At 43.9% G+C, this 14,257-nt stretch overlaps 1 protein-coding gene across 2 annotated transcripts in view; it reads right to left on the bottom strand.

Moving 5' to 3' along the window:
* BLNK (B cell linker) overlaps nt 1–14,257 on the bottom strand; it is a 75,484-nt gene that overhangs the window by 40,432 nt on the left and 20,795 nt on the right. For both annotated transcript variants that reach the window (XM_030334411.1, XM_030334412.1), the window contains exons 2-3: nt 10,210–10,275; nt 5,581–5,630 (exon numbers count right to left, since the gene is read on the bottom strand). In XM_030334411.1, the coding sequence (XP_030190271.1) occupies nt 5,581–5,630; nt 10,210–10,275 (116 nt within the window). The remainder of the gene's footprint in view (nt 1–5,580; nt 5,631–10,209; nt 10,276–14,257) is intronic.

Raw genomic sequence — 14,257 nt, 5'->3', positions numbered from 1 at the left:
AGCAACAGCGCCCTCTCATGGGAAAAACGTGATAGGCGCTAAGACAGAGCTTTCTTCTAGGAGCCAAATAATGGGTCAAACTTTGACATTAACAGAAAAAAAAATTTATTAAATTATGATTTGGCCTCATGTATACCAAATTAGAGTATACTGCAACCACTGGGGTTTTCCAAGAAACTCCAGAAGAATAGATGACTAAGTCCTCTTCCCAATACCTGGCACTGAGCGGGAATAGGTTTCTAATACCTTAAGTTTGGGGATAATTGAAGATCAGCACTTAAGGGGCCACAATGTTTTTGTTTCGACCTTTAAAACAGAAACATTTATAAATTGATGTTATAAATCACACTTCCCTGCCTTGATCAGCCGTGCCTGCCGAACCTTTTCTCGGGGACCCAGGGTCCACTTTGTGGTCAGACACTGCTCAAAGTACTCGCAGGAGCTGTCTAACTCCTTCTCCTGTCCCCATTATCTTTCCTCTCCCACACATACTTCATACTGTTTCTAGTCATTTTCTTAAAATACAGTTTGAGTCATGCTGCTCCTTTCCTCAAGAATCATCAGTAGCTCCCTATGGAGTGAAGTCAAGGCTCTGTGTCAACACATCAAATGCCTTCATCTCCTGTCCCTCTCTGGACTTCTCTCACACAGCCTTCCACGTTCACTGATACTGGAAGCATGTTCCTCCCAGCCTGCACTTTTGGTGGTTCTCCGCTCCGTTCACGCTGTTCCCCCAGACCCTGTTCCTGGGAAAGCCCTGCCATACCTCTGCCATACAATCTTCCCCAGTCCCTCAGGTTATAACCCACTACTCCTTCCTCTGGGAGGGACTCCTTCCTCCTCCCTCTTAGATGCTGCTGGCACCCTGACGACATAGGCACTGCATTCTGCCCTATGCTGGGATTCATTTGCTCGTGTCTCTCTATACCGAAAAGCAAGGCCTATTTAGTTTGCCTTTGTATCTGGATGACCCTTGACATTTGTAATCCTGCGCAGTAATAAAAGTATGAACCAATAAATGAGTTGAACGAATGAAAATTAGGATAATAATAATAGATTGCATTTATTGAACACTTCCTGTGTGCTCAGTGCTAGGATAAGTGTACTTTCTCAATTATCCTCAAAATAGCGCTTTGTGGTAGGTGCCTTTATGATCTCCCTTTTGCAGTCGAGGAAACTGGGGCTAAGAGAGTCTGCAAAACCTGTCTGAGGCCACGTGGCTGGTGAATGTGGGGGGTAGACTGGGGGCCGGGGTACCTGTGTTGGCTCCTGCAGCTAAAATCTCATGTAAACTGCCTGGCCCTCTACTGTGGCTTCAGATAAAGCCTAGGAGAAACAGCATGGCCCGGTGCAGGTATCATGGGGCACTGAGGCAGGAAAGAGAGAAAAGCATCATCATGTGGGAGAGGTTACCTGATGGTGCCCCGCCCACTACACCCATCCTACAGGCAGCTTGCAATCTCTTACTCATAAAATCACAGCCCTCATGCCATTTCCCAGACTGAAAAGCATGAGAGTCCAAAGAACGAGGTCCAAAGTAGGGGATGTCCAGAACCTCAGTGAGTCTCCTAATATGGTTGGTTGTGGTTTTAGAACCAGGCTCCCTGGGTTCAAATCCTGGCTCTGCTCTTTACTACCTGCTTGGCAGTGGACCAGTACTTTGTTTAAAGCTCAATTTCTCGCCAGGGCAACAAGGGTAGGAATAGTGCCTGCCTCATGTTTTTATGAGAATCAAGTAGTACAATACATGTGAAGTGCTTCACAAAGCCTGGCATATAGTAAATGCTGTATTAATGTTACTTATTGTTTTCTCGGGTATTGATAATGTCTTAGTAAACCCTCAAAACAATATCAATTCTATTTCACTCTAATGGCAACCACACAGTATGGTTACCATTTAGAAATGGACCCCAGAGAGCCTCAAGTATAGAGGGTGATGTTTCCAGGAGGGTACATTCAAGCGTAATACGGGCCGGGTGGTTTAACTTGAGATGTAAGGTTGCACGCAAGAACCTGGCAGGTTTCTTCCTGGCAGGAAGCTGAGACGCTGGCTCAGCCTCCTGATTAGGGAAAGCCTTTTCTATTGTGTCGTGTTTCTGGCTTGTGCTCCATTTACGGTGTCACGATCCCACGCCACACAATGGAGGGACTCCTCCCCTTGCCTGGCCCAGGCTTTGTGATTCACATGCCCCACCCCACAAGCCTGTGGGCACAACACTACGTGACATGTGAGAACGCCACGATGACCCCACCTCAGTGTGCACACTGGGGTTTTGAGCTTTGGGCTCTCAGGTCAGGCTGCCGTGATCAAAATCCCGATTCTGCCATTTGCTAGCAGTGTGACAGGCAAGTTGCTTAACCTCTGGATATCTGTTTTCTCGTCACTGAAACGGACATGACTAATAGTGCCTATATTATGGGGCTTTGAGAGAATGAAATAGCCCAGGGAAAGTGCACAGAAGGGTGCCTGATAGAAGTAAGGGCTCAACGGGAGCCGTGTGTGACTATCAATCTACTTTAATGATCATAATAACCTGAAGGATAGGTCGGCACTCTCATCTCCAAGCAGGAAGCTGAGGCTCAGGGAAGTTTTAAACTGTTCTAGGTTCACAGTGTTTAGGGGCCACAGCCAGGATTCTAACCCAGGGCTAAAGGACCCCAAAGTCCAAGATCTTCTCACTGAGCCATGGAGGGAATAGACCTAGAGTCTAGGAGGGCAGCCATGTATCACACTGATGACAACCCAGGGCGGTGTAAACTTTCCTGACAAATGTCCCTCCACCTGGGATCATGGTCAGATGCTGGGAAAGCTCCAGGAAGGGTGCTGCATGAGCTCACACGAGGCTGTGTGGTGGCAGTGGGACTGAACTGGGCCTTGAAGGACGAGCAGGACTTGAGTGACAGAATGAAGACGAAAGAGGGCATCCTCCTTCCATCTCTTAAGGCTGGGGCCTGTGTGTCAGCCCCAGAAGCAGGGCTTGGCTGATGGCTAGAAGGGGCATCCATAAGGCACAGAGGTGCCTGGAGTGAACGAGCTGCACTGGAGAGTCAGGGAAGAAAACAAAACCAGATTCGTTGCCAGCCAAGGGGGCGCTCCAACCACAGAGGCCACTGTAGGTCCCAGTGACAAGCTGGAGGTAGGGAGGCTGATGACGATGGTGTTTGAGTAGCTCAGGCATAAAGAGACGAAGGTTGAACCAGACTAGGGGTCTTGGGAATGGGAAGGGAAGGACGGTGAAGGACTCTGTGGCAAGAGCTTGAGGGAAGGGGTGAAGGCAAGGGTGTGGATTGGGCCTTTCCGTTCCAGAGCAGCAGCAGCACCAGAGACCAGCATTGAGAGACACGCACTCCAAACTGTGGGTCTGACACATGCTCAGTTGTAGCCCTGATTCAGCACTGGAGGCCACGCGCTGGGCCACCGGGCCTGCCAGCTTCTCCTCATGCAGAGCCGGTGGTGAGATGCAGGGAACCAGTGGGAAGACCGCAGTGGCACGCAGAAAAGAAAGAGGGAAGGAGGCTGGACTAGATGTGGTGGTGGGGACAGACACAGGGAAGGAACAGAAAGCAGAACTACAGAAGCTGTGCGGGAGGCAGCCGGTGGACAGTCCAGGACCACTGGGTGTACCCCAAGAGAAGAAAGGGATGTGACCATGTGGGGAGCAGATTTGGGCTGGCTGGGAGAGGTGATTTGCAACTAAATACCTAACATCTCAGAAAGTCCCTTTGTCTGAATATCCCTTCAGCCCTTCCCAGAGCCCTGTTAACGGGGTGGGTGTGCAGACATGGAGGGCTTAGCCCCAGCTTAGCCATCGCCTGGTTGTAGGGCCTTGGGCAGCCAGTTGGCCTGTCTGGGCTCCAGTTATCCCTAAGTGAGAAGCTAAGGTTGGGTGGTCTTTCAGGGCTTTCCAGCCTTAAAGGACTTTCAAGTCCAAGTTTTATTCCTCTATTCTTAGTTGCACGAGGCAGGACTGATGGTGCAAGCCGCTCTCCCCGTGTCAGCCTTGCGGGGTCCGCCGGTCAGAGTGTAGCCAGGGAGACGAAAAATCGAGTGAATGCTGGCTTCGGTAAGGACAGCAGGGCAAGGGCAGAGCAGTGTTATATTTCCCATCTTTGGTGGCCAGAGGGTTGGGAGGCCCTGTGCTTCTGTGGTGGGCATTTGCCCAAGAATCTCTGTCTGACTACCTTCCTTTGTCCTGAGGTCTGTCCTCTTTGCAGTTGCTCAGATCTCCTCCCTGAATGACATCAGTGGCGGGAGGAGAATGATTACAACAGCCCCTGGGAATTAGGGCCCAAGGGTACAGGGAGGGGGGGCCTGGTTCAGTTCTGACCGCTCAGGGGTTTGTGGAATGGCCAGGGAGCTTCAATCCACTAGCAGTGTGACCTTAGGCCAGTATCTGCCTATTGCCTTTCTTATCTATTCTCTGCTCCCCACTAGTCATTAAGCACCTTAAGGTCAGGGGCTATAGTTTGTTCCCTACTCCATGTCTAGTAGCGTGAGCACCACGCGGGGCACACTTGTGTAATATTTGTTGAACGAGTCAAAGAATGTGTGCAACAGCGGAAGCAACTGGAGTTACCGAGTCCAGAGAAGAAACCCTTCAAGTGACCTAATTTCCTAATTGTATCCTTGACGTTGCACAGACCCACTCTCTCTTTTATTTGGTGTTTACAGACTTGTGCTGTGTGGCCATTAGGACACACTTAAGGAGCCACTAGGAAATGGATTGCATCTGTGTCCTGACGGAGCTGTCTGCCCTTGACAGGCCCAGGTAGGTGTGGGAGGTCACCACCGGAAACGTCCAAACAGAAAGTGGACCTCACTTGTGGCGCATGGTGGGGGGAGCAGGTGTAAGCACTGGATTGGATACAGGCTGTAGGACCCCTGGGGCTCCTTTTAAACCTGACACTCCATGATTCCATGACTTTCCTACCAAAACTTGGGTTACTTAGCAGGTGTAGTCTGTTTTCTTGTTTAGAACTTGGGAGAGAAGAATGAATTTGTTCTCATTTGTTCACTAAGCAGCTCCCTTGACTTTTGATCGGGTAGATTTCAAAGGTCAGGACGGGGCATGTATGTATATATGTTTGTATCACTCTGTGACCCAATGAGTTCTGGAAAGTGGTGCAACAGGTCAGTCACCAGACTTGGGTGGCTTGGGTCCTACACAACCTCCACCTCAGATTAGATTAGACATTGCTGTAAGGACTTTCATAAAACTTTGTGCTTCCCCATCACCCTGAACCCTAATTGCTTTTAGATCATGAATGGATACTCTCTTTGCTATAAATTCTATGAGTGTGGAGACTATATTTTTCTTGGTTAGCACTGTATCTCCACCTAAAACCTTGTATGTACCTGGCACATGGACAATACTTAATAAATGTCTGATAAGTAGATGAGTGGATGGATGGATGGATGGATGGAGTACTACATCTCCACTATAGTCAAATGCTTAATAGATTTGGGCATTAGGATAGGCACCTTTTATTTTCAAATGAGTAGAACATAGTTCCCTTTTCAAGAATTAAATATGAACATGAAATTAGTCGAGAGTCCAAGTATTTTAGAAATACTCTTACCTGAGGCATAGTCCCTTTGAGGAACACTTGGAGGTGCTTTGACTTTCAGCCTATAGATAACAACCATTAGACAAACGGTCAGTGGGTAGGACAACTGTTGTCAAGGCCCGTAATATAAGCAAATATAGAGATAACAGACAGATAACTAATAGAATAATGGCTTCTTTTGGACCCATCACATTGAAAGACTAAATGTATTATAAATGTAGTGAAGCCATTGATCAAAGGTCTCCTAGCTCCCTCATCTCCCCAGTGTACAACGGGGCTGTGACTTGGCAAAGGTGAAGTCAGGTGGTGGAATATTCACCTGAGTTCAGAGCTTCAGGGAAGAAAATTGTTAATTGGTTGATAAGATGGTAATAGAAGATGAACTCTGTTTTAATAAATAACTCAATGCAGGACGCCTGGGTGGCTCAGTCAGTCAAGCGTCTGACTCTTGGTTTCTACTGTGGTCACAACCTCACGGTTTTGTGAGTTCGAGCCCCGCATGGGGCTCTGTGCTGGAGACGCGGAGCCTTGCTTGGGATTCTCTCTCTCTGTCTCTCTCTGCCCCTCCCCGACTCATGCTGTCTCTGTCTCTCTCAAAAATAAACTTAAAAGAAATAAATTAATACCTCAATGCTTTAAACAACAAGAAAAATATTAGTTATAATGAGCACTTTGGTTGTAGGTTGGACTGACACTGTTTTTGCACTATTTAAAAAAAAAAAAAAGCCAAATAAGAGAGCAGTGAGTGTTCCCGGGTGGGGATTGTGATATTTAGCTTACTTAGAAGTTGAACTGTTTCAAGCACTCTCAAAGCTACTTTAGTATCTTTAGGCATATATAGAATATTTGAATATTCACAATCCTTCCCTACTCATTACAAGAAGAAACTTAAAATTACATTTTAAAAATATACCCCAATTTTTAGGCTTTTTATAAGTTTTGACACCACCTCCCATTCTATTTCTAGTAAATTATTATTCTTACTAATAGTTGCCCATTTTATTTAAGAATGATTTGCTTAAAGAAGTTTAAAAATATATAAATAGAACCTATATCCAGTAGCTTTTATTTACTAACACATCACATCCTTTTACAGAGGCAGGATATAAGGTAACCATTACATGCAAAACATATTTCATTCCTTGGGGGGAAAAAAGCAGCACAGAAATTCATGTTTGATTACAAAAAATAAGCCCGATAAACCAGAATTGTAATGTTTCAAAAATAACAATTTTTATATTTGCATAGAAATTCTGCTTTTTGTTTGCCCCAAGGTTCTCAGATCAATTATTTCATTCAATTCTCATAGCAAGACAGGGTGTGCTGGGAAGATATTATCATTAGATGTATGACGAGGTCCAGAGACAGAGATGATCCACGGTGTTATAGGGGAAAAAAACCCTCAAAAACAAACAAGGAATGGTACCAGGTCTATTCCTGAAAGAGAAAAATTTTGAAAACTAACCATTCCCCTTTATTGCCATCATGTCATTAAAGAAAAGAAAGGGTATTTTAATATTCCCAAATGTATGAAGGTTATCATCTCCGAATAAAGGACAGACTCAGGAAAGGGCTGTTGGTCACTGAACACCGACCAGGAAGAAAAGCTGTGGTTTGGGCCTCACTCAGCAGCTGGCAGCTGCATGCCAACCCCCAACGCTTCAAGGTCCTTATTTTCTCATTTGGCCATGAACCAGTGACAACTCTGTCATGGTCTTGTGTTAGGAAACCAGCGTGTTCAACCGTGCTTCCTCCTTTCAAGGTAGCACCTGTTGCCTGGCAACGAGTAAGAGCTTAACTGCAGGTCCCTTAGAACCAAAGGGCCACTGACTTCACCCAGGGTAATGACTATGGCAGCCAGATTTCCCAAGCTGAGAAGAAACATTTGTCAAGTACAAGTGCATTTTGGGAACAATGGGCATAAAAAAAATAGAAACTGTCTGAAAATATGTGAGCTCCGTGGCTACTGTGTATGACCGACCATGGAATAGAGAGACATTTTATACAGAGGCTTCATATTATTAAGAAAAGTCGTGTGTTATAAAACTAGCAACTGTGGGATAATTAATCTAGAATTGCTAGTGATTAAAACAATGACTCGCAGGCTTCTCTCATTTCAGTGAGATTCTGTATGTGTCAGAAGTATTAAATGAAAATAATCACATGCCTCTCCCTGCCACAGGACAGAACATGGAGACAAAGTCTCCTCCTCTAGGAGATGACCAGTTCCCCACAAGCAGACCGTTTTAACGATTTTATGATAATCACTTATACATATTGAGACTCATTTACATTTTATAGTCTAAAAACACCATAAAACATGATTTCTTTCGAGTTTAGCAAAGACCAAAGAATGAAGATATTCTGTTCTTTATATATATATTATATATCATATATTTATATTATATATAATCTATACATATATATTTAATATTTATTTATTTATTTTGAGAGAGAGAGTGCAAACAGGGGAGGGGCAGGGAGAGAGGGAGGCAGAGAATCCCAAGCAGGCTCTGCACTGTCAGCACAGAGCCCAGTGTGGGGCTGGGACACAGGAACCACAAGATCATGACCTGTGAAGCTGAAATCAAGAGTTGGTCATTTAACCAACTGAGCCACCCAGATGCCCCTGAACATACTCTGTTCTGAAGGTATAGGTCAATGAACTTTTATACACTATTAGTGGTACAAAATTTTTGGAAAACAATTTGGTAATATCAACAAAAATGTCAAGGGCATAACTTCTTCGATCTAGAAATTTCATTTCAGGAATTTAGCTTTCTGCTATACTCAAAGTCTACAAAAACTATTTATTGAAATGTTATTTGTGGCAGTTAAACTGAAAGAAATGGCCACAAAATTTTGATTGATCTTATCAAGTTGCCCTCCAAGAACATGCCTGTTTAAACTCCCACATCTCCCTCTCTTTAAAAAGTGTCCACCAGGGGCGCCTGGGTGGCTCAGTCAGTTAAGCCTCTGACTCTTGATCTTGGCTCAGGTCATGATCTCAGTTTGTGAGATTGAGCCCCGTGGGAATCTCTCTGTCCCTCTCTCTCTGCCCCTCTCCTGCTCACGTGTGTGCACACACTCTCTCTCTCTCACAAAATAAATAAATAAAACTTAAAAAAATAAAAAATAAAAAGTGTCCACCAATACATAGCTGGTTAAATGAATGATAATGGATTTATAGCAGACTATTAATCAGCTATTCAAAAAGGAATATGGTTTATTTTTACATACTAACAAACAAAGATATCCATGATATAACATTAAGTAAAACCACTAAGCAAAGTCAGGTTGGTAGAATGCTTTATGGAGAATAGCACCATTCATGATGAAAATGTATGTATGTATAGCTAAGTGCTACATCTATGTCAATATACGTATGTGCGTGTGAAAATACATACATGTAGATATTTATACCAGACTCACTCATGACAATGTCCATTGCCCTGGAGTGGGTTGATGTGGGGCATGGGGAAGGAGGAGATTTTGACTTTATGCAATTCTGAATTCTTTGATTTTTTTTCTCTTCTGGTGAATGACTACTACTTTCATTTTCTGAAAAAAAGAACTTAAACAAAAACTTAGTGGAATACCATCTCCCCTTTCCTCTTAACTTAGATTTTGAGTGACAAATATAGATATGTACAATTTTTATTTTCTTTTTTTAAAAAAACTTAAGAGTTTCTGATGTGCAGGAAGATTTGGAATTCTAGTTTCCTTCTCCAAATGCCAACTGAAAACACTATTTTGGGGTGCCTGGGTGGCTCAATCAGCTGAGCATCTGACTTTGGTCAGGTCATGATCTCATAGTTCGTGGGTTCAAGGCCCACATCGGGCTTTGCACTGACAGTACGGAGTCTGCTTGGGATTCTCTGTCTCCTTCTCTCTCTCCCCCTCCCCTGCTCATGTTCTCTCTCTTTCTCAAAAATAAATAAACGTTAAAAAAAATTTTTTTAAAGGGTGCCTGAGTGGCTCAGTCATTTGAGCCTCCAACTTTGGCTCAGGTAATGATCTCACAGTTGACAAGTTCGAGCTCCACGACAGGCTCAGTGCGGACAGCTCAGAGCCTGGAGCCTGCTTCCGATTCTGTGTCTCTCTCTCTCTCTCTGCCCCTCCCCCGCTCATGCTCTGTCTCTCTCTGTCTCAAAAATAAAGATTAAAAAAATTTTTTTTAACTCCATTTTAAGGCTATAACTGAAAAAACAAAAATTGAAATATGGAAAACAGGTATGGCATCCTAAAGATGCTAGGGCTGTGTTCTTGTAACTTCTCTTTTGGATTTCTCCAACCATGTCCTAGTGGCCCTTAACTACATAGTTACAGAAGCTGATTTTCCTGTTTCTGTAAAGGTCTTTGTTGACATTTGCCATCTTAAGTGGCATAGCTCACTTTTACTGCAATGAGAGGGGAAAGCAAAGGGCCCTGAGCATCACCCTGTTCATTTGCCATGTTTCCTGAACATAGATCTGACCACCATGGACTCTGGCCACGAGTTAGAAAGGGTTACATGCTAAAAAGGTTGCAACTCCTCACTCAGGTAATGGAGAACTTTGTCTTCTTCCACTTAGCACAGGCTGGGATGATGTGTTAATTATGGAAATGAGTGCTTATACAGTGCTATGGAGTTTAACTTACTTTTTGATCTTGTTCATTATTCCACCTTCATTGTTCTTGATGTCATGGACCATCTTTTGAAGTTGCCTGCAAGAAATAAAATCAAACATAAAATATTAATAATAGGTTGATTTTTTTTAAGTCAAAAGGGAATACAAAAAGGAGAAAAAACCCTACAATAAGCCCCCAGTGAGAATCGTATCATATTTAACCGACCATCTGCTACTTGAATAAAGCAAAGCGTGACTGATAATGTAAGGAACGTGGTCATTGGGCCGTGTCCCTGTCCCTTGAATGTCTGGGCTCTGAAGAGAAATTCTGGTTTCCAGATCTATTCATTTTTAGGAGACATGGGAGGCAAAAGCCCTCTGAAAAACCTCACTGTTCATCACATTGTCCTTAGAGCATTCGCACTGCCAGGATGGGGCTACCTTGAAGGACAGGTGGGCTGAAATCAGGCACAAGAGTTCTTGGTTAACTTTACTAGGTTGAATCTGGAAAAACTGTCACTAGAAAGTTGTACCTACACAGAAGCCATAAGGAAAATGATTAATGAATCTGACTGCCTACATATTTGGAAATTCTGTAGAACAAAAGGAATATGCACAAGATCAGGAGATGAATGATGTGCTGGAAGAAATATTTGCAACACAAGAACAATAAGGACTACGCGTTTTCATTTACAAAGAAATCTTATGACTCAGTAAAAAAAGATGAATAATTCAATAGGAAATGGGCAAAACATGTGAACATACAGCTAACAGAAAAGGACGAGTGGCTAACAGATAACATGACTTATTTTTTAAGGAATTTGCATCTAAACAACGAGATATGTTCTGCTTATCAAATTGGCAAAACTTAATGTGATAATACCCTGGGGCGGGGTGGCGGGTGCACCAAAATATGGATATTCTTGGGAATGCAATTTGTGATGATTAATGTCTGTTAAATTTTAAAACCTTCATGCCTTTTGACCCAGAAATTCTACTGCTAGGGATTTGCCATCCTGAACATGGTCATAAAACTATACCACTATGTACTATGATATTTGTGTAATAACCCTAATCCTTCCTGCCTCCCCACTAAATAAAACCTGGAAACAACCTAAATGCCCATCAATCATTAAAAGGGAACTAGCTAAATAAACTTTGATAAAGCCATACAATGGAATACCACAGACCCTTAAAAAAAAGAAAAAAAAAAAAGAAGCACACATCAGTATTGCTGATACATGAAAATCCCCAATACCTATTAAGTTATACAAATACGGTGAAGGAGAAAAAGAAAAAAGGAAGAAAGGAAGGGAAGTTCAGAATAATGTGTATTGTGTTTTTTTGTGCGATTGCAAAGGACACATACATTCATATGTGCTGGTAGGTGCATAATTTTTTAGAAAGATATGCAAGGAATTATTCAAAGAATGTTTTCAAAGTCAATACAACGTCCTCATACAAATTAGGAAAAGGTACCCTTTTTTCTGAGTGGACATTGCTCAGTGGCCAGGCACACAGCTTGGCAAATAGCGAAAGACAGATTTCAGTCTCTACTTGTCCTCATAGCTGGGTGCCCTTGTACCAATGGCAGAGCGAGGGCTGGAGGCTTGAGTGGGGATGAGGGCTTCTGCTTTATAAAAAGGAGACTTTCACTTTACAACGAAGATTTCTATATTAGTTGAATGTTCATAGCTAGTGCATCTATCATTTTATTATCTGTTTTTATATACATAGAGGAAAATGTTAAAAGTTGGAATCTTGGGCCATGGTTTTTTCCTTCATAATAACTCTCTGACTTAAAAAAATATATATGTAAATATGTTACTTATATATATTTATATTTACATGTAAATATATCTAATAAATGTGTTCACATATTATGTATAATACACATTTACATATTATAGTGTATATGTAAATAATGGTGTGTATAAATATATTTATTATTTCTATTTATATGTAAATGTAAATTATGTATGTATAATTTCACACGGTTCTGCCCTGAAAGAGTAGGATAGCCGAATTTACCCTTCAGGCAAGCCTTTCCTTTGTTCTGAGGAAACCATTTGATTGGGCCCTATAGTTATCAAAACGTAAATCTTGTCCACAGCCATCGCTCTTGGAGAAACCTTTTTCCCGCAAACCTGCATGCACACTTCTCTTGCTCTGGGAGCTAGGCCTTGCATTAGGTAATATGAACAGTGGTGCACAATTCAGCTTGGCAGAGGCCTCCAAAACCCTGTTGACTGGGGGGGGGGGGGAGGGAATCCGGGGAAATAATCTCTGGCTCAGCACGGATTTAGGACGCACATGTTGCAAAGCTCTTCAGTGTGGGTGGAGGAGTTTAGAGCAGGGAGGAGGCTTGGGGTGGGGGGTGGGGGGCGCCTCTGCCTGGCCAGCCTGTTGGCATTTGCAACTAAGTGTTAATTTAAGGCTAACTAACCCATCTAGGTTGCTGTTCTGCTGTAGTTGTTTACTGAGGGGCCCTTGGGCACTAAGGAGTGGGGTGAGATTTACCGGGTAGGGATGGACCCTCTTACCCTCAACTATTTTGGGAAAAGGAAAGTTCTCAAACAAGGAATGGGAACTCGTCCTGGGGATCTTAGGGAGTTCTCTCCCCTTCTCCATCTAATGATTGTTAGGAACTAATACTGAAGAACAACCACTGAAGTGGTGGAGAGGAGGGGAGGGATGGATACAAGGGTGGAGTGTTGGCTGGAACCTGAGGCTGGGTCTGGGCTCCAGCTCTGAGAAGAGCCATGCCGGGCACCATCACTAGGCATTTGCACCAAGACAATTCCTCTCCATTGCCCCTGAATGTTCAGCGGTATCCTGTTTATCCTGTTGCAGCCTCTGGGCTGTGGGCAAGGGTGTGTTCCATGGCGTGAAGAGCTGAGTGCACAGGGAACACGGCTGGAAGGTGGAGTAGCAGAAGAGAAACTTCTTTTAGGACATCCTTTAGGCTACATCTTGGGGAACTGTCTTCAGAACTGGGGGACCCACTGAGGGGCCCATGTTGGGATGTGGGGAGGGGTCGGAGCCAAGCAGTAATCTGGGTAACAAAGGAAATGAGATCGCGTTTTCTATCCCCAGTTACGGAGGCTGTGCTCACGGATTCTACTCATATGAGAACTCAGCAGAGCACCAGGCTCAGCAGCAGGGAGACGAGAATGCATGAGGGTGAAGGAGGACCACCTGCCCAACCGAGATACACAGAGGGTCCCTACAGCTCGACCTTTGAGCTGCTTGGGAACTCCTCGGGATTCTAGAGTTTGTTCACATATAACCTGTGCCTACCACTCCCCCTGCCCCATCTCCTTTTCCTGCAGAACTATAGGGAATCTCTGAGACAGAGGAATGAGGGAAAATGGGAGATAAGATGTCCGGGCACAAGAGAAAGAGACACAGAGAGCGAAGCTGGAATGGTTTGATTGGGAAGCAATGTAATAATTTCCAGCGCAGAGCAGAGGGCATCTCCCGCTGTAAGCTGATGTAACTGAACGGAATGCCTTTAGACTAAATTAAACCTTACCCAGGTTTAAGGACAAGATGAGCCAGAGTGAAGGATGCTGTCTGAAATTTGTCAGCAGCGAGACACAGAGTAAGAGGGAGCCAGGGGCTGATTTGTATAAGCAACTTTGCTGCAGGTGTAGACAAACAGGCGTAAATTGTTGCAAAAGAGTTTGACGTAATTCTGTCATTTGCTCAACTTGGTATTTGATACTTCTCGGCCTTTCTTAAATTATTTTCATTATAGATTATTTTTTTTAACGTTTATTTATTTCTTTTGAGACAGAGAGAGACAGAGCATGAACGGGGGAGGGTCAGAGAGAGGGAGACACAGAATCCGAAACAGGCTCCAGGCTCTGAGCTGTCAGCACAGAGCCCGACGCGGGGCTCGAACTCACGGACCGTGAGATCATGACCTGAGCCGAAGTCGGCCGCTTAACAGACTAAGCCACCCAGGCGCCCCTCATTATAGATTAGTAAAATAATCAGTTGCTTCATAAATTATGCCTCTTGTGTTCAAAACTTTTCCCCTCCCTCTGCCTCTCGTTCACACAACACTTGAGGCT

The sequence above is a fragment of the Lynx canadensis genome, chromosome D2, assembly GCF_007474595.2.
Source record: "Lynx canadensis isolate LIC74 chromosome D2, mLynCan4.pri.v2, whole genome shotgun sequence".
Classification (NCBI taxonomy): domain Eukaryota; kingdom Metazoa; phylum Chordata; class Mammalia; order Carnivora; family Felidae; genus Lynx; species Lynx canadensis.
The sequence above is the reverse complement of the archived record's forward strand: the minus strand, read 5'-3'. Positions and strand labels throughout refer to the sequence as shown.